Genomic DNA, 27,860 nt, shown 5'->3' with positions numbered 1-27,860 from the left:
TCATCTATAAAATGCTTCTTGTACTAGAGCCACAAAGGTGTTTTCGGGCACAACCTGGGTTTGTATCTATTCGATATTCTTAATAAGGCACACCTAACATAATGATTTGTAAAATCCACATTAACCTTAACTTGTAGGGGCTCCTATAAACAACTGCATCCTTTTCTTGGATATCTTCCTAACTGAGGAAGCAGAGGAGAGGTTAAGCATTTGGACACAAAGCTAGAGTGGCCCCCCCGCAAGCTATTCTCTGCCCTGAAACAGCCTCTCAGTTGTCACTAGCACAGCAAAAGTCCTCTTTAAAAAAAAATTAATTGCATTTTAACTGCTAGCAGTTATTTAGGAAATCACTGCAGCAGATCCCTGTCCTTGCCTTAATAAAACTGCAGCCTGGGAGAGAGTGTGTTTATTTCAATTATTAATGAATTCCATCATGATTAAAAGGTGAAGAAAGAGATCAGGCAGCTGTGGGCAGTGAGCAAAGTAATGTCATCAGGTGGTTGGGAACAGCAAGAAGCACAGAGCCATGAGGTTTTGAACAGCCCAACACTCAAAGAAACTACCCCTGGGGTGGTTTGAAAAAGGAGCCCAGCTTCATCTGAGGTCTTAATGGATACAGGCGTAAGAGCAAGTTTACATAGGATAATGTGGGGCCACCTGAATCCCAGCTCCAGATCTGTTGCCTGTGTAGTTTCCGGTACTGAGCCCAAATTTGCCACTTCTTAGATGAGTGGGAAGAGGAGAAGAAGGCAACAGCCAAGCCATGCAACACCCTGTTCCCTCGTGTACATAATTTATAGTGTAATTTGGGCTCTATCCAACTTAATAAAGGGCCACAGCAAATTAACAAACAAGTTTAAATGAACAGAAGCAATTAGCCCTCAGAGGTGCTTATGGAAAGAGCAAGGCAAGTCTTGTAGGAGAGCTGTCTGAGAGCAGCCTGTGGCTGGAGAACTTGGGGGTGGGTGGGGATGGTGTTTAATGGGAAAGGAAAGGAAACACTAAATCATAAAGGCTGACAAGGGCCATTGTGGGCCAGCCGACAAATGAAAAAGAATGGCATTATTCCTTTAAATAACCACAGCAGTTAAAAGTGGGAGACAGCTTACTCCCAGCCCTTGACTGCTCTGACTGTATGCATGTGGAAGAGCAATAGCGGGGCCTTTATTAATTATTAAGTAATGACTCCTACCCTGTTTCAGTAGATAGCGTTCAGCCTCCTGTATCAATCAGGCCCCAGGGGCTAATCATCGGCCTGCTACCAGACCCTGCCCTAACCTGGCGATAGGAACAAGCCACCTTAAATGTCAGGCTACTTTGGAGTTCCTTGGGAATGGAGGTATTACACTGACAGATGAACACGTTGCCATTCGTGAACCCTCCAGTGGTAGCACAGATCCTGCTGGCAAAAGAAAAAAAAGTTGCTTTTCATAATCAAGTTGGTGGCACTATTGTTCTGGCTTGTGGCCTGGTACACAAGAAGAATATCCATAAGCACCCCATAATGAAAAAAGGGAAGAAAAGAACAATGCTCCAATAAGCAAATAAAACTTGAAGTAAATGGTAGGCTTACAAATGCATTTATTTGTTTATTGGATTAATACCTGCCTTTTGTTCAGGAGGTAAAGGTGGCATATGTGCTGCTGCTCCCTTTTGTTTTTCCCCACAGCAACAATCCTGTGAAGTAGCTTGGGCTGAAAGAGAGTGATTGACCCAGTTACCCAGGGAGCTTCAGTGGCTAAGAGTGGACTTGAACCCAGGTCTCCCTGCTCCTAGTCCAATACCTTAACCACAACACCACACCATATCTAGTCATAACCAAAATGGCCAGCAGCTGCTATTTATTCATATGAAGTGGAAAAATCATCCTTGGAACAGGGAGGTCATTGCTTTGCTGGGGTTGGGATGGGGGGAAGAAGAAAAGGAGGAGAGACATTCTGTTGGCGAATGTTGTCCCAGCCCGTCCTGTGTGTTCAGCATCAATGGGCGCTGGAATGAACATAGCATTTCTGAGCAATTTGGATGTGGTTCACAAGCATTTAACTTCAGCTCCATAAAAAGACTAGTTGCGCCATGCTTTATTGCTTCTGAAGGTTCATTTACATAGCCAAGGAGATTTAAAGGTAATCATCCTGAGTATACAACCTTTATTTACATCAATAAAGCACTGGAGTTTGTTATAGCCGTGCCTCCTTGTTGCTGCCATGCAGTGTTTTATCTGTTTCTCAGTGGAATTGTTAGCGACACAGAGATTACAACTTTGCTTCAGTTTACATTATATTTATTTGTTGATTATGTTTATATCTTGCATCTTTTTCCATCATTGAGCTCAAGGGTTCTGAGTGTTTTCTAGGCACTGACCAGGCCCGTGTCTATGTAGCTGCAGTAAGGAGGCTACACTGTATGTCTTCAGATCATGCCTTGGCCTTTAGAATAGGATCGCATCCCAAAGAGGTCCTGATTTTAACTGGGTTTGTTTTGTTTCAGTCAACTCACTTCTGTTTTCAGATCAATCATTGTTTGGATTCTATCCCAGGACAATTGATCTTTCTACTTAAGTAGCAACATTCCCTTTATTTGGGAAAAATAAATTCAGCTGTAGCTAATGTTGGCTTGTAGCATGCATTTTGAGTGACATAAAATAGACTCCTTTGATGTTTGGTGAATTGTTTTGCTTACTTGCTGAATTTAGCAGTGACCAATGTTATGGTTCTAGTGGTGTTGAAATGCAGGAATATTTTTGCAATACATTATTTTGTAAGATGAGAGACAAGTCCCAGTTGTCTCAGTGGCCTGTTTAGTCAAGCCAGGAAGGCAAGTGGCTGGTTGGTGGCTGTTTTTATGGTATTGTTGTTCCTCCACAGTTAGATAGATTTCCGTTTTATATTATTGTATTTTCATTTTTAATCCTTATTGTTTTGTACATTGCCTAGAGTTGCTTCGGGGATTGAGGCGGCTAATAAGTTGTATGTGTGGAAATAGAACAGAATAGTGCTATTGCCTCTTGGAGCTTGAATTCATTAATTAACCATTACAACAGCTTTACCCATGTACTCAGTCTTTCTTTTCCTTGGGCTTTTACTGGGAGAGGTTTAGTCTGCAGAAATCTTGCCAGTACAGAAGGCTGAATTATATGATCTTGACAGAGTTCTTCCTGCCCCTCTTAATAACATTTCCTATCACCTACCTTGCCTCCAGATTCTGCTGTTACTTTCATACAGGTTCCTAAACTACCTTGCACAGAGAAGATAGAAGCTTGTTTATTTTTTTTAGAAGAACATGCCAGCATAGATGGAGTTAATCGCCTCCAAGCTGAAGTTTGTAGTTTTGTTTTCTTTCAATTTATATCCTTCACTTAAAAAGGAAAAAAAGGTGGGGGTGAAATCGCCCAGCAGGTGACATATTCTAAGAGGGAGCAGCGAAATCGTGTTAACCACTTCAAAATCTCATATATTCAATCGGCCTCTGGCAAGACATCTGCCTAATGTTAGCGCTTAAATATCCTTTTCCATTTTACATGCATTCAAGTCTCATTTGAGTGAAATGAAACGGTATTATTAAAGGGAGATTTTGCACAAATGGCCTGAATTTGACATGTCAAGTTCAATGAGGCTGTTACATATGTAATGCCGAGAAGGGGCTCCGAGGCTCCTGGCACTTGAAACAGCACCAGTGGCTCAGAAATGAAATTTGCATGCAGTCTTTTCCCTCCCCACCCTTCTACTCAAGCCCACAGAATGCCAATTGGCGGCTTGTGCCTTGTAGAAAGCCTGGGATAGGATCTGGGAATAAGGCAATTGTTGCTCCAGTGCAAAGTGATTTGGGAATAGAAATGCCCTCTCCAAAAACTCAGTATCTTGATTGAAACAAAACCATTAATAGGATCATAGTTTTGAATATCCCTAAAGTCATCTTATCTTCTTCCTTTACCTCCCCACAACCATTGTGCCATAGATTTTGGATTTCCTAAACAATGCATTGGAAATAGTCCTTCAGGTTTCTAACATGCAGAATACAAACATTTGTATATTTAACCTGACACATATAGCCAGTGTCAGCATCTGGCATTGGTTGGCAAGATGGACAGGTTCTGTGGTGGATTCTACTAAGAGTAAAAGATTAGATTCCATAGTCTAGTTGTACTCATGAAGATAGAGTAATCTAGAAATAATCAAGGCCACCATGAAACTAGTTGTCCAACACACTTCTGAGTGGGGAAAGAGGATAAAGCATTCTCTTCACCCTGGTGCCCTCCATATATGTCATTTGCCAACCTGAGAAGAGGTAGAAGAAATGAAAGCCACGTCAGACTTTCATGCCATGATTTTTTGAAGGATTACCAATGAATCTGCTCATCTGTTGTTTTGTCATCTCTAACTTTTGTTTGTTGTTGCATTACACTGTAAATTTCCTTGGCAGAGAGACATCTGTAGTTGCAACAAATCAATCAGTCAGTAAATACAATACATCAGTATGCTGTAAAGTTACATAAAGTATGTTTTAAAAGAAAATAGCATTTTAATTATTTCTCTCTTGAAGCACAATAAGAAAGTGCCTGCTTATTCAAGATATTTTTCTCTCTTAGTGTTCAAATGTGCAATTATAGGGTGACATTGGTAGTTTCTCCATTTTTTGCTCAGTAGATTCAATTTTTGATCCATATTCAGTATGTAATGTTCTCATGCCTCCTTTCTTTTGCATTATATTGTCAGTAGTCTCTTTTATTACCATAGTCTGCCAGAAAACCATAACAGATAGATGAAAATCAGGCACATAGCATCCCACCAGGCTCATAACTGGATAAGACTCACCCAATTTTTTTTGGGGGGGGGGGGAGAAACAATGTTTTGCCATCCTTAACTATGTTGATCATTAGGAATTACCTTACAAGCAGCTTATAAGCATTATAACAGAATTATCTGGATTATTCAGTAATTAACTGTTCCTACTGACAACTGCACATTTTAAAATCCTCCAGAGGGGTCAACCCCCAAGAGTATCCAGGCTATACTACCAATACTCTGAAAGGATAAATGAAGTGCATAAAATACATATAACTCCTATTGTCACATGTCTTGATCTCCTAGATTTATGCCCAAGGTCATAAACTAGCCAGGCAGCTCTCCGAAGCCTCCAAAGCAAGTAACACTTGGGTCTTTCTGAGTTTTGCAGGAGTTAAAAATATTTATGAGTGAAAAACTTTTTTCTTCTACAAAGCTCATTGAAATACATGGTAAATATCTCATCTTAAAAGCAACTTGACAACTAAGCGGACATCTAGAGACAGTGACTAGCTAGCATTACACTCAGTGAGAATTAAACCCAGGTGGCCCCCCATCTCCCTCCATCCAGTAACCTTTTTCTCATCAGTTTCTCTTGTATTTTTTTCCCATCTGCTTTCTTAAAATGTTCATCCTTCCCTTTCTTCCCTCTTCTCCCATTCCTCCTCCCCCACCCTCCCCTGGTATCATGGCGACATCTCCAAGCCAAGTACTTTTAATTTCGCCTGTGGCCCTTGCTGACACTGTGGATATGCACAGCAAGTTAAATTCCCGCCTGATCAATAAAGCAGAAGCTGTGTGTCCGACTGGTCGATACTTTTTTATCTGTCTTCAGCCCAGTCCTGCTGATGACAGGCCTCCTGTGCCTCACCAAAGACACTCAAGGGCATCCAGGCTTTCAACAACACAAGCAATTTTTTTTTAAAAAGAAAAAGTTGTTGTTGTTGTTGTTATTATTATTATTATAGGATTATGCTTTTAATTTTAGAAAGTAATATATCCCTATAGAAAGAGATAAGTCAATTCATGGAATTTGGCCTTTGCTTGAAACATTTTAATGATTTATCTTAATTTTTAATTAATTTTTGTGAATTAATTGATTCCTGGGACTTGCCAATTAACATTGTAATTGGGTGTATGATAAATTCTATGGGAGTATAATTTTTTATTCTTGTCACTGAAAGGGCCATGGAGAAGGCATTTTTTCTGTGTTTCCCCTCGCATATAGCATGTTCTTTCTCTCTACAAGTTACAGCCTCACTTAGTACTGCAAGGTTGTTTGGTAAGTGGCCAGTAACCTAGTGTAAGCATGTTATTGAAGCTTTGCACTGAGATTTCTGTCAGTTGCTTCATAAGATTCTTTTCCTTCAAGTTTCTCCTTCTCCTGCTTTTATAGCATACACCTATTAAATTTGTAGATGATACCAAATGGGTGGAAAGCTTATATTCTAGAAGACAAATTTCAGAATCATCTTGCTACATTAGAAAAGTGGATTGAAAATAACAGAATGAAATTTAATAGACAACACAAATTTATTTAAGAAAAACAAAAAGCACAGATATAGGATGTATTTTGGAATGGTAGTTGACCACAAGCTGAAAATGAGTCAACACAATGAGATAGGTAGGAAAAAGACACATTTTTGACTCACAAATAATAGAGTTTCCAAATCACAGGAAATAATGCTTCCATTATATTTTGCATTGGACAGAAACTGTCCTGTTAAAATGCACAGTATTTTAAGAAATATCAGAGACTCTGGAACAGGTTCAGGGAAGGGAAACCTGGAGGATCAGAGGACTAAAAACCAAGTTTTACAAGAGAGACTGAAGAAAGTGGGTATTTTTAGACTTGAAAAGAGAAGACTGAAGGAAGAGGGGAATATAATAGAACCTTCCAAGTTTCTGAAAGGTTGTCATATAAGAGAGGGCCAAGAATTGTTCTCTATTAGAGAAGGGCAAATCTTGTTTCTGTCTTTAAGAAACAGAAACAAAATCATTATAGTCTGGTCAGCTTGATGCTAAGACAAAACTCAAGCAGATTATTAAGCAGACAGTTTGTATTTAGGAAAAAATGCATTGTTTTGACAGGAGCAGCATGGATTTAGCAAGTATAAATCATGCCAAAATAACCTAATCTTCTTGATAGTGACCAGTTTAGGAATGTTATGGACACAGTGTACCTTGACTTGAAAGCATTCAACAATCCTAGGCTGCATCAACAGAAGTATAGTGTCAAAATCAAAAGAAGTGTCATCACTTTTTTTTCTACATTGGTCAAATCATACCTTGAATCCTGTGACCAGCTTGGGGTACTGCATTTTAAAGCTGTGATTCATGGGGTATAAGAAGGAGGGGAAGTAAAGCACAATCAGACTTGCAAGATTCTGTTATTATAGGCTATCTCAGTAAAATATAGTTCTAGTCTTCTTGTGGAGTTGATTTTCTGTTCTGATCTACCTGGTGGGGCTGACATCAGTCTTGCAACCCTGATTGTGCTCTATGTCCTCTCCTTATACCCCAGTGAATCAGAGAGGAACCTGCCTGAGTTGCTTCCAATACTATCTTGGTTCCCAGGACTAAAATGATGTTTCAGCTCTCTTGCATGATTCTGTCAAGGTCATCTGCTTTACTTTCTACAGGAACATTGGCAACTGTAAATGCATGCAAGAATGGATATGTTATTAGGGCCTGTCAGTCTACTCTGAGATAGAAATCAGTTTCTATCTGAAACTGGGATAAAAGTGATACCAGTTTGGTCTAGTGGTTAAGGCACCAGGCTAGAAACCAGGAGACTGTGAGTTCTAGTCCAGCTTTAGACATGAAAGCCAGCTAGGTGACTTTGAGCCAGTCACTCTCTCTCAGCCCAACTCACCTCACAGTGTTGTCGTTGTGGGGAAAATAGGAGGAGGAAAGAGTACTAGGTATATTCACCGTGTTATTTATAAAAAAATAATAAAGGCAGGATAAAAACCTAAAAATATGTATCATCATAGTAAATGAAATTTTAAAGAGGCAAGTGAGAGAACTTGAGAATGCTTATAGACCATCTTCTGTTGAGGTTGAAAGTGTTATCACACTCTTATTCAGTATACATTACTCAAAACTCCCTGGGAAACCACAGAAAAAAGAAGAAAGAATACATGAAGGAGAAAGGGAGTGGTAGGCCTTTACGAGTTTCAAACAGAAAACGTACTATCTTAGCATAGCCCAGTGCTGTCAACAGAATTACAGGTGTAGTGATCACTCTGTTGGGAATGTGTGTGGATGTGTCCCATGGCAGCACACTTTCCTTGCAAAAAATCTGAATTGTGCAGAGATCAGTGGAAATACTAAAAAGGAGTAGTAGGAATATTATTGAATAAATGTGAATGAAGAGTTATATTAATATAGTTTAATATCAATTTAGTTTGATTTCATTTATATTTAAATTCATTTTGGTCTTGGTCCATCCACTGTGTTTTGGAATGCATTCCCTAGTACATTATTCACTGACCAAGTGTGGTTTTGGACTTAGAGATAATTTCATGCTTCTGATTTATGATGTCAGTCTATGAGATCCTCTTGTCTTGTGCAAAGAAAACTGTCAGTTTTATTACACTTAGTTAGTCTAGATACTAGTAGAGTACTAGTTAACATTTGCTTTAAAGAGTGAATATCCAGAAGTGTGGGATAAATGTTAATCTTGCAAAAGAAGAAGCTGAGGACCTTAAAGAATTAGCATCCATTTGTTTTGACTAAGGCTTGCCACCTTTTACACCAGCCCTGCATCTGTGCCTTTACCCTCATCCTGTGCTTTTAATTAGAGCCTCATAGAAGCCAATTAAATAGGCTTAGCATTACATTGGTGAAGCTTCACCCATTTAATTGCTTTGTGATGGCTGCTATTAAAGAAACAGGAGAAAGCCCTATTAAAAAGGGTCTAGTTATTTGAGTTGTAATGATTTCAACTTATCCTTGAAAGTGGGATTCTTACCCTATATACTTATTATTAGAAATGGACAGGTAGTAACTCCAGAACTGAGGCCTTTGAATTCTTTTATTGCATTCTTGCAAGTGGGAATATACAGCTAGATCACATTTTCTGGCTGAGGCTCTAAATATGGTAGAGCGTGAACTAGGCCTCAGATCGTACAAGTTCAAGCTCTACAATGTTCTTGCTTATGATGTTAAATGAATCTGGCAACTCACCTGGCTCCTGTTTCCTCTATGGATAGAAAGGTTAATAAAGGTTGTAATTTTAAATGTGCCAGTGATTGTGAGCTACTTGGGTGATGAAAAGCATGCCATATGATTGAACTAATCAGCTAACAAAGGTGAGGCCAAATGCCCTGCTGAAGAGGCAAGTGGGTTTAAGCATGGGCAGAAGGATAGCTTGGGCACCTGAATGGCTGGGAAAACGTTTCTGAGTCTTTTTTTCCTTAAAGGGTAGTTGTATAATTCGTACGACGCATTAAAGGTAGAGCTGGGGATTAAGATACATCTCCACATTCATCTTTCTTTTGGCCTGTACCTTATCTTTAGTTGCTGGCATATTTTTCTGTTCCTTTCTTTTCATTTCCTGAGAGTGAAAGACTTCAGCTCATAGAGTGTTTGGTCTACAAAGAGAGCCAAACATCTATTTCAGCACTGAGTTGATCTGAACATGAATAATTGCTTCATGGAGTTCTGTCCTGAAGCTGCTGTATACAGACAGAAAATCTCCGGTCATCCTTACTTCATGAAGAAAGTGGTTTTTGAGCTGTTTCCCAATACAAAATATATCCTGATTTTCAGGCTCTTTGTTAGGGAGTTAACAAGAGAGAGAGCAAGGGATTGCCATGAGTCAGCTGTAGTGTGGCCAAGTCATTTGCCTATATTGAAGTTAGTTTGTTTCAGCAGGAACTGTAGCATTTAATTCCTGCTACTGATCTCATTATTTGAAGAGATGCCTAGATGGTAGACATTTAGTTTCCTTAGTCATTGAGTACTGAACTCTTTTAAGATTTTTCCAAAAGTTATTTTTAGCTCAGTAAATGCAAACCTAATATTCTCTGCTGCTGCGGTACAGTTTTTTGTGAATTTATAAATATTATTTTAGTTTTTTGAAGCTTGGGTGCTCCATACTTCAAAGGGGCAAATAGTGGATTCTCCTCTTGCAACAAAATATATTTTCCCCTTATATATAGACTGGGTACAGCATATGTCAATGCTGTCTCCTAATATTTTGGTGCTCAGTTGGAACTGAATTTGCTGAGGATATGAATCCAAATGTAGCTCAAAGGAAAATATATACATTTCATTGTTCATACTATTGCTGTTGCTTTAGGGAAATTTTTCAGCTAACTCTTATTTAAACAATATAGTATATGCACTGAAATTTAAATGGGAAGATAAGAAATAGGAAAGGACTGTAGCTCAATGCTAGAGCATTTACTTTGCAACTTCAGAGAATAGGGGAGAAAAATCCAATCTGAAGTTTGTTGCTGTTGCTGTTAAAAGTACTGAGATGGACAGACTACTGTTCTGACTTTTTATATGAATGAATATTCTTATGTGCATTATTTCAAATAAAAGTCTGCTAGTACATTATCAAATACTTGCATTCATGAACTTGTTCTTTCAGAGGAAAACTTATGTCAGAGCAACACAAACACAATCCATATACCAAGCTATCAGCCAGAATGATTCGTAGGCCATTGTATTCAAATTGTCTTAAGAATTTGTGGGGACTAATGAGAGGTGGAGCTAACAAAAAGAAATGGCTTAGTCTAAAAATTAGCCTTTCAACATAGTATTTGCTCCATTTGACCATATTACTTTTGTATCATATATTTAACAGAGCTTTCCCAATCATATTTAGACCATGTGTCATATGCGTGTGCAGACGTGCACAAAAGCCTCTCTCTTCATTCAGTCTTCCCATGGAACAGTCTTGGATTAAAACCACTGTTAGATAACTTTTTAATTGCTGTTTGTGGCTTTTTTTTTTTTGGTTACCCTTATGTGTACAAAGTCGACATTTTGCTCTGATCTGTTTTAATATGTTTTACTGTTGGATAACATTGTATATGCAGGGGATTTGCAGACAAAATGTTGATCCCAAAAAGAAATGGTTACCATGGGGCTTAATTTCCAATGCTTATGACATGAACCAGTCAGGCTGCTATTAAAATGCTGAATGAGATGACTGCTGAATGCTGAGTGCTTTCCAGTCACTTCTTTCATCTCAGTTGGAGCTAAGAAATGCTCCATGATCTTGTTAACAAGATGCCTAGGAGATATCTTAGGGATTATTCAGCAAACAGTTGCTCAGTATTAAGAAACTGAGTTCACACATCCCACCGAGCTATGGTTTACTTAACTTCCTATTGTATAAATCACAGTTGGCTTAGTTTACACAAGCTAGGCCAAAGCTGGTTTGCAATGATACGTGAGTCCATCTCAGGATAAATGTGCATGCTTATTATGTGCATGGGATATATTCTGGACAGCCTTATAATTAATCAGAATAGTGGTCTAAGTGGCTGGTGGTGTCAGAAGCATTCTAAGGTTTTAACATAGTAATTGTCCTGTCTCTTACCTGAGGCTTTTTTTTTTAAGCAGAGAGCTGGATATTATTTGTTATTTATTTATTGTATTTTTGTAGCACCCAGAGATCTTTCTGTAATTATCGAGCCTTTGACTTTCTCCAAAGTACTTATAGTGTGTACAGTCTGAAAGGTATTCCTGAATGCTATAATTTTATCAATGTAGTAGATGACAAATTATAGGTGATTTGTTAAGCTGTCATCCCAAACTATATGGACAGACTGAAAAATGTATTTTGTTTTTGATGAAGAACTTTGGAAGAGCAGATATGATTTTGCACAAGAGATACGATAGCACAAAATGGAAAGACTTATGAAAGGGTTATGTTGCACCATTGAGAGTGCAATGTACTTTTGATTTATACTTTAGGGGAAAACTAAATTATTATGTTTCTGAGATCAGAATATGAATGTTCAGTTTAAATTAAAATATTGGTAATCACATTTATCTGTTGAAACATGGAGTTAAAAAAAAAAGGCAATATCTCATTGGAGCAACTGTGCTTATAATGATAGAAGGATGCTTTGAGGTCCCAAAAGCTTCTTTTTCAGGCCAAATATTAGGAGGCCAGTAGATTACCGTATTCTTATGTAACTGTTGTTAATTTTAGTAGGGCTTGCACGGGAGAATTTTTCAGTGGCTTTGACTAGTCCTTTATCAACTTGCTTCTTATCTTTATATTAAATTATTCTTTCGAGCCTAGAGGTTTTAGAACACTAATGTTACAGATTACATACTATAAAATAGTTAGCTTCTCAGCATATGGACATATTACCAAATACTTCCACATGTATTTGTGTATAGACATGCACATGGCATTTTTCTTTATGAAATGGGTCATCATGAAAATTAAATTCATCCTGGACAGGATACAAAGCCTTGACGATAAATATCCTGCCTATCAAGTTCCCCCATCTCTTTAGAAGGTAATCTCTCTTCCATCTGATCATTCTTTTCTTCTAATTTGCTTCCATATAAAAGGGACAAGTAAGCTGTGTTATCATAATGAACTGGATAAACAATTCCCCAAACAGATTAAAACTAACTGTAACTTGTAAAGGGTGGGTAGGTAGGGGTATGTAGTAATTATATTTTATTAGCTAGCAAAACACAATTTTTTGCTTTCAAAGGATAATTCTATGTAAATCATCTTAATTAGAAGTGTCAGACAAACCTGTGAAGATCATAGCTAGCAACTAATTTCCTATGTATGGGTTATAATTTAAACCACATGGATCGCTCACTGTGTGGCAATATGCTGGCTATGAAATAATGTTGGGAGTGTTGTCTGAGGTTATTACTATGTAAATGTGTGATCATTTCAGGCCACTGCTGACTTGCTTAGTGATTAAAAAGAATTCTGAGGTCTCCAAAGATTGTGTTCTTTGCAAGGGCCTGGAGCAAAAAAATTTTTTAAAGGTGCTGAAAGGTGTTTGAACTTTAAAGGTCATGATATTCTTTACCATTTTTAATTTTCCAGCACTGTTTATAGGAAGGATGTTTTCCCCCTTTGCTTATAGCTTTTCAGCTAGTAACTCTGTAATGATCTCTGCATGAAGGACATGTAAAAAGAGAATCACCATAATATATTTGTCAAGGTATACAGAAATTATGTAATTAATAACATAATTTCTGACTTCAGTTTTAGATTCAAGAAAAGAAGGCTGAGGTGGAAGAAATGTGTAGACTGGATTTTGTGTCCTTATATCAAAGCAAGCAATATAAGTTACTGTTTATAAATATGTGTGTGTGTGTGCGTCTGTGCGCATATGCGTGTGTAATTTTATTAAAGATTTTAAGAAAGAAGATAAAAACTAATAGAAACTAATATGGAATGAGAAAAAGAAAAGAAGAAAAAAATTAAAGAGAGAGCTAAAAGTGTAAGAAAAAAAAGTAAATTGAAAATTGAAAAGAAAGAAAAAAGATACAAAGAAGTAGCTTCTGATCTTTTTTATAGCAGTTATAGGTACAATTATGAATTTACCTCTTGCTCTGCAGTTACAATATAACTCTCTTTTTTCTATAATCTCTTTTGTCTAATCATCAAAACCATAAATGATAAGTTTGTTTTTTTCTGTTTCACGCAAAAAGTCTGTAAGGGGTTTCCAGTCTGCAATAAACATAGATACTGACTTTTCTCTGATCACAATATAAGTTTCTGTTAAGAGAATAGGAGACTGGATAAATCTGTAGGTTGACCTCATAATGCCTGTCTTTAGCTTTTGAAGCCATATCCAAATATCAAATGTTTTACTCAAAGTTAATAATTTGGATTACTATTAGTTAAATTATTTTGACACATAGTATTTGCATTTCATTGCTTCTTATTGTGGAATCAAAGATACCTCTCTGCCCAAATATGCTTAGTACATTAAAATGCCACTACTTTTAAGAAAATAAAACTTGATTGAATTTTATATAGCATATTTTATGCTGCCTAAAATAAGTTGGTGTTCTCACCATTAGTGCCTTTCACCCCTATCTTATATGTACACACACCTCTACACTCATATTTCTTTATTGGTAAGAGGTGGCTAACTAGGTCTCCTGTCCCTCTGTAATATGAGGATGACTTTGGGCTTCCATTTTAGGGAATGCTGAGATTGTGACAAAGAAGTCCCCAGCTTTTATGTAAAGGCAAGTGCTGCATAGAAGAAAACAGCCTCTAGGAGACAACCCTTCCCAAACAACCCTCTTTGCTTCATTTTACAGCATCTAGCCATCTGCCAACGAAAGGCAGATTAAAGCCAGCCAAATTCAATTTCTACTCACTGCTGCCACAGCTCGACATCTGGGGCTAAAGTGTCCCCAACAAAGCGAACATGACAGCCACATTGCTTTTTTGTCACATCCAGTAGCATGTTGATCTTCTGAAAGTCTCATAAAAATTTATTGATGTCTCCCATATTGCTGTGATTGGGAAAAAAGTGCGTGCGTGCGTATGTGTGTATTAATGCTTCTGGAATAGATTTGATTTGATATGTCTTGTTCTATTGTCAGCATCTGTTTAGCAAGCCTTTTTAATACTTTCTGGCTGCCGATCAGTCATCCCTAGCTTGGGATGCTGACTTGCATACAAATTTTATTATTAAGTACAATTCTTTCTCTCCACCATCTCCTCCCACTCCCCTAACCACCACCCCCATCCATCCATCACCCACCCTCCCCAAGTTATAGAGTGGGATCTCCAGCTGTGGGAGTCATGCAGTGCAAAACATCAGCTTCAGTAACATATTTCAGAGCCCCATTTTTGCCTGTTGCAGGTGCTTTGTATTGGTAAATCGAATCATGGGGAAATCATTTATTTCCTAATGCTGTTTGTGGCATGTTAGCGAGAGAATTTACATGAGAGAGATTACTTTAATAACCAAAAAAATTACAGTGTGGGGTCTCCCCGCCCCATCGCCTTTGATATGTAATTGTTTCAAATTTAACCTGTCTCTAGTGAGGTTGAAAGGCATTATTAAATGTGAAGCATCTTGCTCCAGGGAAGGAAGAGAGAAAGCAGGAGGATCACCGTGGTGTGAACCTCCTTCCAGCCGTTAAATAGAAATGGAGTGAAATTAACAAATCAGCCAACCAAACAGAGAAGGAATTCCTATAGCTTGCAGAAAAGCTTATCTAATTTTAGTTATTTTCCCCTCACCCACCCTGTGTCGTCTTTTCTTCAGACCCAGTCCTATGTGATGTCCATGTTTTTCATCCCTGAGACTTTGTATATTTATTCTATTCAAGAGCTGTTATATGAACTGGCTCAAGTGTTTTGTGAATGCTGGAACTGCTGAGAAGTGTCATTTACTTAGATTTAGAAATGTAGCTGAACATCAAACTGTTTCTGAATGGAGAGGACTGATGTCCAACTACAGACTAACAGAGCAGTTCATATGAATAACTCAATCCATAGAGGTGCCATTCGTCTTGTGCTTGGGCAATTATGTAGAAACAGGATTGGGTCAAACAGGAGGATGAATACTGTAGTTTTGGGGCAGTAGCTGTATCTCAATATCCCAGAAGGTAATACGTGGTTTGTTGCCCATAGCACAGCAGACTATAATTTTTATAGAAATGCACTAAATGAGAGAAATGCACTAAATGCACTATAATTTTTATAGAAATGCACTAAATGAGAGCCAGTGGCGGAGGAAACTATGAACTCTAGTCCTCCCATAGCCATGAAAGCCAGGACTTTGGGCCAGTCTCTCTCTTTCAGCCCAACCCACTTCACAGGGTTGTTGTTGTGGGGAAAATAGATAGGAGCATTACATATGCCACCTTGAGTTGTACAAAATAAAGGCAGGATCTGTTGTTGTTGTTGTTGTTGTTTAATGTTTTTCTTGAACACCTATAATCTAGAAATACACTCCCTCACATACTGTATTGAGCTGTGATTTCGTCCACGTTTCTGTCCTAATGATAGTATGAAGAGTCAACCAAATGAAACTGAATGCCTTTATTTTTCTTTTTGCTTTGCATCAAGCCTAGCTAAACTGGAAGCAATTCTATAGCACCCACTTAATTTAAGTGTTGCCTGAATAAATTGCAGCCAGAACATGCTGTTTTTCATTAGTCTATATGCTCCAGAATTCCATGTGACATACAGAGGGCTGCAGTATTATCTTCCCAGTTTCTAGATCCTGTTTCCTTTAACACATTGCTGCTGTGCTTCAATTCCCACAGATATTTAAAAATTTAAGGGCCCCTCTGAGCTACGTTGTATGGGGGATCCAAAAATGGACTGAGTCCTGTTGAGTGGCCTTTTTAAAAATTGCTTCTTTATTTATTCATTTATATACCATTCATATCCCACCTTTGTTATATGACACTCAAGGTGGATAATCATAATTTTTTAAAGACATAAACACTGAAAATCTCATCACAGTGTCAAAATCACTATTACATTAATTCAAACAGAGAAGGCCTGGCTGAAAAGGTAGGTCTTTTTTTTAAATAATAATTTTTATTAAAGTTTAAAAATACAGAGATAAAAAACTAATACAAACTAAGAAATACACACACACATATATATATACATATATATACATATATATATGGAAGAATACAAAGTGCAAAGGGAAAAGAAGAAAAAAGAGGAGGAGGAAAAAGAAAAAAGACATAAAGAAAAAGAATATATGAAGAAATGACTTCCCCCTTCATCAAGACAAGTACAAACAATTTTAGTAACTTATCACCTTCTCTAACATTTCAGCCAAAGATCTCTTCATCCTGTATCTCATCTTTTATCTATTGGTAAATAATAAAACCTCATCATTCAATCTTAATCAGCAGCAGTCCATTAAGAATTTACCAGAAATAACAGTATATATAACATTAAACAAGTAAATCAATTTCCTTTGCTTTCCTTTACTTTACACAGTAACTCTCTAAAAATACAACAACAAAAATCTCTTCCTGTATTTTATATCTATAAGCAAACCTATAAAAGCTCATTATTCAAACTTAATAAAAAAAATTCCATGAAGAGCTACCAGAAAATCTTAATCTTCAAATAATATCCCACAAATTAATTTCTTATCATTTTCTCTTCATCTCCTCTCAGAAATTCCTTCACAAATTTAACACTTTCTTTCAATTTTAACATCATAACCCATCATTTTCTCTAATCATACAACAAAAAAATCTCTTCTCCCCATATCTTATCTAATAGCAAGTCTTTAAGGTCTCGTCATTCAGTCCTGGTCAAGAAAAATCCATTAAAAACTGCTAGAAGAAAAAATATATATTTTAACCTTGATCAAACAAACCAATGTTATAATCCTTCTTTTTGGTTTTGAAAGCCTTGATGTTTATGCCTTTTAAGTAATGTCCCAAAATCTGATTTCTTTTCATTCTGCCGTTATCTTTTCTCAGAAACTCCTTCATAAGAGTAATACATCTCTTTTGTAAGTCCAAAATAAGAAAGTTGTCCAAGTCACTCTTCTGTGTTGAAATCCACATATCCAAGTCACTCTCCTGATTTATTATTTGTATGTCCCTTTTAGTTATTAACATTTCAGTTGGTTTCATTTGTAAGTTCTGTGTAGCATCTTTGTCAGTATCATCCTTGTATTATATCATTTTTAAATCCATATCCAAAACAGTTGTATCCTGTTCTATCTCCTCTTTAAAACCCATTTTTATAGTATCAGACAATCTTAGGAGAAAGCTCTGAGTACAGTGTTGCCAAATATCCTTGAAATTTTCCAGAGTCAAGATACTTTTCTCCATTCTGTATTAGTGTGTCTTCTCCTTTAATTGTAATCTTTAGTTCTTTCTGGTTCCTCGAGTAATCAGCCTTCAAGGTCTCCCTTTATCATGTTTTTCTCTAATCTACACCATTTTCCCATGGAAAGGTTTTTTACACTTAACTTCAAGATCTTCATATATTTTTAATAGGATTTTAAACAAACCACAGGAAGGATTATTGTAGTTAATTTCAAAATCTTTATTTCCAGTCAATCTAGCCCCTTCGTCTGTTTGTAACTTTCCAAAATCAATGTTTGAATCACCCTTTTGCTGCTTATTTCCAAATTAAAAAAAAAAAATTATTTAAGTTCTTAAACTTACATGAAACTTCTTTCATTGAGGATTGAAGAAAAATCAACCAGTGAAATAAAAGTTGTCTTTCTGAAGTATCCAAAAGGCAATTTACAAGCCATTTTCAGAAGTGATTAAGAAAGGAAGTGGGCGAACCCAGTGTCTCTTTGAAGGCTCTGAACCACAGCTTGGGCAAGCTGACACTCCCAGTTCCCAGAGCTCTAAAACCTGCCAGAGACCGTTGTTTTATGGTCTTGTCGCAGGGAGCCTCTGTAAGGAGCCCTCTGGGCAGTCCCAAGTCCTCCCCTGAAAAAGTAGGTCTTGATTCCTTCAAGAAGCCCAAAAAATCAGTTGCTGAGTTCAGCTCCTGAAAGAGTATATTCCATACCATGGAAGCAACAGAAGGCTATCTCCCATGTCTCTGGCAATGGAGCAGCCTCTTCTAAATGTTATGCCCAGAGTGGTTCATACCAAGGACTTATGCTATTTAGGGCTTTAGTGATTAAACCTGTATCTTAAATTATATTTGATAAACAATTAGCAACGAATGCAGGTCTTTCAACATGGGTGTAATATGTTCCTTGTATCATGAACCACATGTGGCCTAGCTGCCACATTTTATAGTGATAGAAGCTTTTAGACGCTATCTCAAAAGTTGCTCCCCACAGCAATGTCCTGTGTAGTTATGGTATGGTACCAAAGTGCTATAGAGACTTTCTGTGCCTTGGTGGCTGAAGTTTGGCCTTGGATACCAGAAATTCCAACATCAGTCCCTATCCAGCTTCCATGTTAGCAAGTGTCTTTCCTCAGTTTACCATGAAGGTTATGTTATATAAGATTAGAAATAACAACTATGCTGCCCTGAGTTTCGAGGAGGAAAAGTGAGATGCAAATTTAATTAATAATAATGAAAGGAAGTTGGATGGTAGGAGTACGGTGTAATGGTGATCTTCTAGCTCCTGTGTAAACAGAGGTTTGCTCAGATGAGTATGAGTGTTATGGAAAGGGTTTTACAAAACAAGCAAACAAGACTTTGAGATCCTCCTTTGGGAGGAGGTTACCCTGCATATATTTATGTGCTCTTTTTTTTCTTCTATCTTGACAGTAAGAATGCTATACTGAAGGATGTCATGGCCCCAGGCACTCCCAAGGTAAGTGAGCCAAATCTAGTAATCTTTTATTAATTTCCATTATCTTCCCTGTTTCTACAAACATTTCATTCCTTATCTGATCCAATTTCTCCTTCCTATCTTCACCTGTTTTCCTCTTTCGTACATAGAACCGGGCTGGCTGGCTGGCTGGCTGGCTGGCTGGCTGGCTGGCTGCCTGCCTGCCTGCCTGCCTGCCTGCCTGCCTTCCTTCCTTCCTTCCTTCCTTCCTTCCTTCCTTCCTTCCTTCCTTCCTTCCTTCCTTCCTTCCTTCCTTCCTTCCTTCCTTCCTTCCTTCCTTCCTTCCTTCCTTCCTTCCTCTGCCTAACTCTATAACAACTGTTGGGCAGAGGATACTTGTTAAAGCCATTACTGTATTTATGCATACAGATCCCTCAGAGTAGTATCTTGGTGCATAATGAAGGTATTCAGAAAATTGGCAGAACAACTATTCTAAAATAGTTCTGGATGTGATTGGTATTGGCCTCTAAACCCTGTGCCTTCATTTTGGATGCTCTGAAATCCAAGCATACCAGCATCCTTGCCTGTTCTGTTCCCACCTCTTCATATGTTGGATCATAGGGATAGTGTTACCGTTAGTGCAGGGTTAAACTACAGGGCTACAGAGTTAGGAGGCTGGCCATATTTCCTTGTAAAAAGTGTGCTTCGTGACATTGTGAATTGTTGTGTCACCTTCTATCATAAGCTTCTAGTGTGTGTGTACTGTGTCCCATACTATAATATTTTAGTACTGCTCTGGCAGATTTAGACCCACAGTTTCTGGAAAGGCTTCAGTTACAAATCAGGAATCTTCAGACTTGTCTTGAGACTCAAGAGTGTAGAAAAGGAAAGAGCAGCATGAGGAAAAGTTCTTATCTCAGTGTTTTCTATTTATGCTCATTGCTGGCTTGTGATAACTCATCTCTTCAAACATCAAGCCTGAAAAAGAGTTAAATCAGCATATTAGCTGTTTGGAGGTAAATATCTGTGACAGTTATTAGATAACCAATAAAAGTCCTTTTCTCCCAGCAGGGATGAGTCTTTGAAGCTTCAAACAACAAAGAATCTAATTTGTTTTGAGGGAGGGGATTAAAGCAGGATAGATGAGGGTCCTATGTAACCAAGATTACACATCTGCTGGCACCACATAGATTCTCTCCTTCTGTGTACCCTCTCCCCTGAAAGAATATTCAGAGAGGGATCTTTTGAATTCTTTTTTTTTTCCAGGCATTTGGCCTGAGAATTGTTATTAGCATTTGGATGAAGAGCTGGCTTGCAGATCACAAAAAATATATTTAAAACAAGGCCAAAGTCACCATTGACCATGCTGGCTGATTGTCCTGGGAATTGTAGTTCCTCAGCATCTGGAAGGCCACAGATTCCCTACACCTAGTGTATAGCTGTAATTTGCTGCATTATTACCCATAAGGAACTGTCACTCATGACACTCATGACAAGGTGTTAGAACAGATGTGTTGGGACTATAGCTGCCTCTTGGGCTTCCTCTGACTGGGAATTCTGGGAATTATAGTCCCAGCGCATCTGGAGGGCAGAAGGTTGGGGAAGCCTGAGTTACTGTATGTTCAGTCACTTTGCTAAATTATAGGGTTAGATGATTATTTTGTGTTTAATGCCATCTTTCTGTATGCATTATTAGAATTACTGATTAGACTAAGTACTGCCTGGGCAACTCCTGGTCATTCCTTAAGATTCAGAAATTCTTTTACTTTTCTCTTGATGCTAACAGATCTTCATCAGCTTTCATCAGGGTAAAATTCTAAAATGACAGGTATATCTCATAAGGACTTCTTTAGCAGAATGCAGGGATGAATGCTTTGAATGGAGTTGTGATAAAACACAAATGTGTACTGTAATTTACAGTTTTTCTCTGTCCTCTGCTATGGCTGCTGTTCCTGGTCCTGAACCATTGTTGAACACAACTCGCAGGACCTTGTTAGTGGGACTCTTCCTGCTGAGAAATCTGCTGCTTGGGACTATAGAACAGAAGTTGTTGAAGTTTGTCTTGAGTAAGATATTTTAGTAACATTTCAGTGAATAGGTTAATTAATTCAGCTAATTCCATGGCATAAATTTGTATTTAGTTTTACCTGGTACAGCTTCCTTAGAAATGGAACTCACAAGACTCTTGTTTGTTTATTCATTTCAAAGATTTCACTGTTTGATCTCCAGGGTGGCTGCTAGCATATTCAAATAATAAAAGAAGGTGCTTACTGTACTTGTTCCTGTAACTGGTGGCAGAAATATGACCCTAGGGCAGGGTTGGTGGTGATTTTAGGAAGACTTCAGGTATGGGGTTGCCAGTAGCCTACTACATTCTTATCAAACAAGCTTCTCTAAGAGGTAGTGCTGCTTCTGAAAGCAAGTTTGACTGTATCTGCACTTGCTGGTTGTTGTATTTAACCCACAATGCCACATCCACTCTTCTGAATGACTGACTCTGAATCAAAAGCATCCACACCCACAAAGGAAACTTTTCAGAGTTATCAGGTAGTTGGTGGCACTTTTGAATGGAAGCCAGTTCAGTTTTCAGCTGTACCCAGTATCTGCTCCCTGCCATCTTAGATTGCTCCAAAAGCCCAACATCAATATTAGACACCGCATATGGAACAATATAATATGGTAGGCAGCAGAGGAATGGACCTGGGGACTGACTAAGCTCCTGTTTGAAAAGATTGTTGTTTCGATAGTTGGCATGATCATATTCTTGGCAGTTGTTTGACTCAGCCAACTCTTGATAGACTGTTGCATCATGTAAGAGCAATAGGATATAAAAGTATTAAGTAACTAAATGAGTCAAAATGTCATTCAACTCAGTTTTCCTTTCCAAGACAATTGGAGCTGGATCAGACCTATTTCTCAGATGTATGTATGAAGAGTTCTCTGCATCTATGCATTCTCTGGTCACTGGATAAAACCAGGCTCGTCTTCCTCTTGGAGAAGAAGGAAATAAGCTGACGTTAGTCTTTATTCCTCTAGCCATGGCACTGGCCAACGTTTCTTTACCCTTTGTTGATATATCCATAAGGCTGGGCCATGGATCATGACTTGGAATCACTGACACTAGACTAAGTGTGGCTATAACAGATTCTTTTTCCCTTTCTATTTGTAAGAAAAAAGAATTTCAGTCAATTTTGTAACATAATTCCCTCACTATGGCCTTTTCCACTCAAGAATCTATAAATAATGCCCAGATTTTTCTTTTTTTCTTTTTTCTTTTTCTTTTTGTCTTTGTTTTTATTTTAATAGATTTTTTTATCAATTAAGAGGAAAATCAGAAAAATAAAAGAAACAAAAATAAAATAGCTTTGCAAGCAATACTGTATAAAATTAATTTTTAAAAAATAAATAACATTAAATTAGTGCTGGAAATGCAAATACCTTTTATCAATTTAGGACTTCAGAACATTATTAAAAACAAGCACCCTAGTCCAGTCTTCTGACATTCTGAAATGTCAACTTTCAGAATGTTCAACAACAACCATGCTGGTGGAAATTTTGTAAAGTGGATAGAGTATTTTTATAGTTTATTTACAATTTCTATTTGCACATATTTTGTTTTGTTTTGTTTTCCAACAACATGGGCTGATGAATGCTAGATCACTAAATCTAGATGCCCAGTCAATCAGTTTTAAATTCCTTTTCCCACAGCTTCTTCATAGCTTATTTTTGCACTACATTATTGTCTGTGTCCAGCTATTAAAATCTCAAAGGAGAAAGTGCTTGATGAAATTGTTTCCAGATATTTTGCTATAGGAAATATGCTCTTTTCTGAAATTTCTCTCTAGAGTTTGAGTTGGGAAAGATATGATATATCAAGGCTCCTGGGTGTGTAGTCCTTAGAAACAGCTTTGCTAGGTACTTCTATAATGACCTTGGGGAAATCACAAAATACCTCAGGGCTTCATATTTAAAAGTAAAAGACAATAAAAGATGAATAATTAAATCTGCTCATTGTGGCTGTAGGGGAGAGGGAAAAAACCAGAGTACTGTCTATATGTCTTTGAAATATGTCAGTATTTATGGGTGGTATTCATGTGGGAGAAGATAGTAAGAAGAAGATTGTGTCTATATAAATAACATAGGAAACTGATCTACTAAGCTAGTGGTCCTAAATACAGTTTGTTGGAAATAAACATTACTGAAATCAGTGAGTTTACTTCCAAGTAAATGAATTTAAGGTCAAAATGTTTTTCTTTCCTTCTTTGTTTAATTTTCCAGGAGAAATAGAAACTACCTGATTACTTAATATTATTTCAAACATAGCTTATGAACTGTGTGATAGACAATAAAGATGCTCTAATCTGAAATCAAGTTCAAGCAGGACTTCTCTCCAAATAGCCAAATAGAAATTTATTCAAATATTTCCTTTAAGATTTAGGAAAATTGCCTAAATCTGACAGGAGATTTATATTTTTAAAAATCTCAAGTTCAATGCAAGGCTGAGAATTAGCTATTGCCAGTCAATTGTACTCAGTTAAATGGACCAATGCTATGATGCAGTTTGATGTAGATTTGAAGTGGTTTGATGTGGTTATGATGTTACAGAAGGGCAGAGCTTGAATGTATCCTTCACCCATGCAAACTGGAGTAAGTCTTTTTCTCCCTCAGTTCCCTTTGAAGCATGGACACTAGTGCACTGTCCTCAGGTGTGACACAAACTAACGGTCAAGTTGTCAGAAACCAGAAAGCTGAGGTTTGCATTCCTTCATTACACATTGCTGTATTAAATGCTTTTAAGTCTTCTTGAAGTCAGGTTTGGATACCTGTAAAAGGGCCAGTGGGAGTCTGTGAGTTTACTGGACCTTGAAAAAGTACTAGAAAATAAAAGATGCTGGTGTTCACAAATTGGAACACTGATACTTCTGGTGCTATTATAAAGCACAGCAGAGGCTGCTATCACTCATTGCATTGGGGTTACAGTTCCCAAGTGATAACAGCTATTAACAACACTTTGACTGCTTCCCCACTATGCAGGGGAGGGCAGGAGACAGAAAACATGTCAAGCCATCACCTCCATGTTAAGTGATAAGTACCTATTTAGATGGCAGAGTTAAAGTCCAACGCATCAGGCAGGAAACACTTACCACAGAGAGAAGGAAAAGGCCAGAGCGAGATATAAAAAGCAGGGTTAGGGTATTTGTTGTGCTGACAGCAGCTGTGATTGATTGTTTAAAAGAAATAAACTGCCTGTGTTTTCAGGGCTATCAAAAAGCAGGAGCCCAACACTTAATAGTTTCAAATGGGTGGCCTTGAAAGGAAGCAGTGTCACTGCTGCCAGCTCACTGTTTGCCACTACTGACTCTTGACCTGCCTCTTGGAGAGGGAGGAGGCATTTAGGATGAGAAAGATGGCAGTGAACATGTATTGCAGTTGTGAGGCCTTTTTCAGTGTGATGATGGGACAGAGCAGCTGCATCCGTAAAGGGAGGTAGAAAAGAAAAATGGGAAGAAGTGATACAGAAAGACTGGAGGAGAGGAAAAGTGTGGGAGCAACCTCTTCCACATCGGATGAACAACCTTGCATTGGGCACGGGCTTCAGAAATGAGGGGACCCATGTGATTATCCACTAGAAACTATCATAAGCTTGTTTGCACTTAATCACAGTACACTTATGTCTGGCATCCTTTTTTCTGCCATGTCCTCACAAGGTTGCTTTCAGCTCATCCCCAGTCCAGAAATGAGACAGTTTTAAGACATCCTTAGTTCAGAAATGACCCACAAACCATTTTTAGAGGACATGTCCTCATGACAAAGCCTCTGTCTCATCCTCAACCTACTGGGGTGGCAGCCTAAATTCATTTTTAACTGTTCTAGTTTTAAAGTAGCGTTTTCTTCATTTCTCCTGACACAGGTCTTGAAGTACAAACAGTTTATGACATCTCATTCACTACCTTGGTGGTGACTTGGTCAGGGAACCTATTGGCTGGTTATGGCTGCTGTGACCTCACCCTGTCCTGTTACTGGACACTGCCCTCCATGGACTTTTTGGCTTGAGCTGCAGGAGAAGCCAGACATCTGATTTCTATGGAGATACCTGCCTGCATAATGCCAGATCTGTGCTTCACAAAGTGCCACCTGAAAGACTACTAGACTTCTTATCAAACATGTGTTCAGTGGTCTTTCAAGATGGCTGCTTGAAGTAGAAAAATGGCTGCAGGTCAGTTCAAACTGGGAAAGAAATGTGTTGATTGTTCTGTCCCAAATGAGTGCAGAAGAGAATTGTTGCTGCTTCTGTAGATAAGAGGTCTTGCATTGCCATTCTTTCTAGTGTTGTTACTGCTCTAGAAAGATGCAGTGCCATTTTGCATTCTCCATTTGATACTTCTGGGTGCTGCTGACTGTGGCCACTCACCAGAACTTCTACTCTTTTGCAGCACTTACTGATTTGGGATATCTGGGAGCTGGAATGGAACTGATAGGAGGTCTTCCAGTTTTGGTCCAAGGGACAAGACCAGTAAACTCTTGTCCAAAGATAACCCAGCTGACAGATTGGTGTAGTGGAGGGGAGACATGGGTGAAGTGGGGAACTCTTCCCAATCTGCTATGTGAACTCTCTCCTGTAGAGACTAAGGAAGATGACTTTGGCAGAGTTATGCCAATTCCATTGCCAAAGACACAAGGGGCAAAACATATTTTAAGTCCACAACAGATAGATAATATTTGGAAGAGATTCAGACAGACATCTCCCTAACTCATTGACCTATAAGTAGGAGGAGGAGGTAGAACATAATCGGACGTGTAAGGTTAATATCAGCCCTAGTAGGTAGACCAGACCAAGAAATCAACTCCACAGGCTAAAGGAAGGCTAAAACTACTTTTATTGAGAGTGACTATAATAGTAGAATCAGAAAAGGGAGAGGGGGAATAAAACCAGATAGGCAACATAGGTGGTAAATGGAGAGAACAACATAATTTAAGAAGGAGGTTTATTTCATTCACTGCAGCAAGGTCTTTGTGTGTATTATGCTTGAATGTGGAATAAGCAAATTCTAAGAGGTATACCAAAACATCAACTTATTCTTTTGAGGAACATTTACAATGAACAAGAAGCTATTTTACAATGAATAACAATTAAGTTTGGAGAAATAGTGATTGAGAATATAGAAGGGAGTGTGATGAGGATGCATATTGTCTCCATATCTGTTTAACATTTTACAGTATTTTTTTAAAATGGAAGAACTGGAAGAAGTGATAGCTAGAATAAAAATTGGAGGTTGAAACATTAAAAATTTGAGATATTAGACAAGACTACTTTGTTAGTTGAAAGTAAAGAAGGCTTACTTATTATGTAAGTAAAATGAAAAGTAAAAAATCTGGGTTACCGCTAAGTATTAAGAAGATAAAGGTAATGTTAGTCAGCAGGCTTACTGAATCCACCTGATGGCAAAGAAGGGTAGCAGGTAAATAGTTTTTTGAGTCTTGAGTTTTTCTCAGACTCAAGGATAGATAAAGGTGGACAGTGTGCTAGAGAAGTAAAGCAGAATTTAATTCTAGGGAGGAATGACAAACTTAGACAAGATCATGCAAGATAAGAATATTTCTATGACAACAGGTAGTTGAGAATAGTTAAAGCAGTGTTTATTTCCCATAGTGATGTATAGCTGTGAAAGCTAGACCCTGAGAAAGAGGAAAAAGATAGACGCCTTTGAAATATGGATTTGGAAACAGTTACTAAGAGTACCATGAACTGTAAGGAAAACTAATCAGGTGGTCCTAGAAAAAAATGGAGATTGACTGCTCCTTTGAGGCGATGAACAGCAAAGAGAAACTCACATACTTTGGGCATGTGATGTGAGCAGACGATGGACTAGGAAAAACAATTATGCTTGGCAAGGTTGAGGAAAGTAGAAGAAGGGGAAGACTTCAATCTATCTATTGAAGTAGATAGATGAGATCAAAAAGATCACTGGGATGCTCTTGAAACAGCTATGCATTATAACTAGAGGCAGATTAGGATGACAGGCATTTATACATAAAGTCACCAGTGGTTGGGCTCAACTTGATGGCACACAACCAACAAACTTAACTAAGCCAGAGTCCATTGGAGTTGGGTGGCCACAAATGTTTTATTGTTGTTGTTGTTGTTGGTCACACAATCAGCCAGATATTTAGACTGGATTTAGCATTTTTATCCACCCGTCGAGTCCTTCCCAAAGACCTGGGATAGGCAGATGTTGTTTGATGGTGTTAAAGGTATTCTCGCAGGATGTAAGCTGCTCCAAGTAAAGCTGCCTTTTGCAATTGACTGATGGTGATTTTGTCAATGCCGATGGTCTTCAAGTGGTCCTCCAGATGTTTTGGGATTGCACCCAAGGCACCTATTACTGTTGATACTATCTTTGCTTTCTTTTGTCACAGTCGTTCTATTTCTATTTGTAGATCTTTTGTATTTTGTGATTTTCTGTAGTTCTTTCTCTTCTATTCTGTTGTCTCCAGATATTGGAATATTCACTATCCAGACTTTATCTTTCTCATTAACAATTGTTAAGTTTGGGGTGTTGTGTGGCAGATGCTTGTCTGTTTGAATTTTAAAGTCCCAGAGCACTCTAGCTTCTTCATTTTCTAGTACTTTGTCTGTTTTGTGGCCCCACTAGTTCTTGCTTGCTGGTAATTTTTTTTTTTTTTTTTTATCCCACCTTTATTATTTTTATAAATAACTCAAGGTGGCAAACATACCTAATACTACTTCTTCCTCCTATTTTCCCCACAACAATAACCCTGTGAGGTGAGTTGGGCTGAGATAGGGTGACTGGTCGAAAGTCACCCATGCCCAAGGCGGGACTAGAGCTCACAGACTCCTGGTTTC

General features: G+C 38.0%; 1 protein-coding gene across 7 annotated transcripts in view; it reads left to right on the top strand.

Annotated features, from left to right (window-relative positions):
• RNF220 (ring finger protein 220) overlaps positions 1-27,860 on the top strand; it is a 366,981-nt gene that overhangs the window by 207,542 nt on the left and 131,579 nt on the right. For all 7 annotated transcript variants that reach the window (XM_088153606.1, XM_088153604.1, XM_088153605.1 and 4 more), the window contains one exon: positions 18,991-19,036. In XM_088153606.1, the coding sequence (XP_088009732.1) occupies positions 18,991-19,036 (46 nt within the window). The remainder of the gene's footprint in view (positions 1-18,990; positions 19,037-27,860) is intronic.

Source organism: Python bivittatus, unplaced genomic scaffold, assembly GCF_059951505.1.
Source record: "Python bivittatus isolate LINGU-HERP-01145 unplaced genomic scaffold, Pbiv_v1 ctg000700_np1212, whole genome shotgun sequence".
In the NCBI taxonomy this organism is placed as follows: domain Eukaryota; kingdom Metazoa; phylum Chordata; class Lepidosauria; order Squamata; family Pythonidae; genus Python; species Python bivittatus.
The sequence above is the reverse complement of the archived record's forward strand: the minus strand, read 5'-3'. Positions and strand labels throughout refer to the sequence as shown.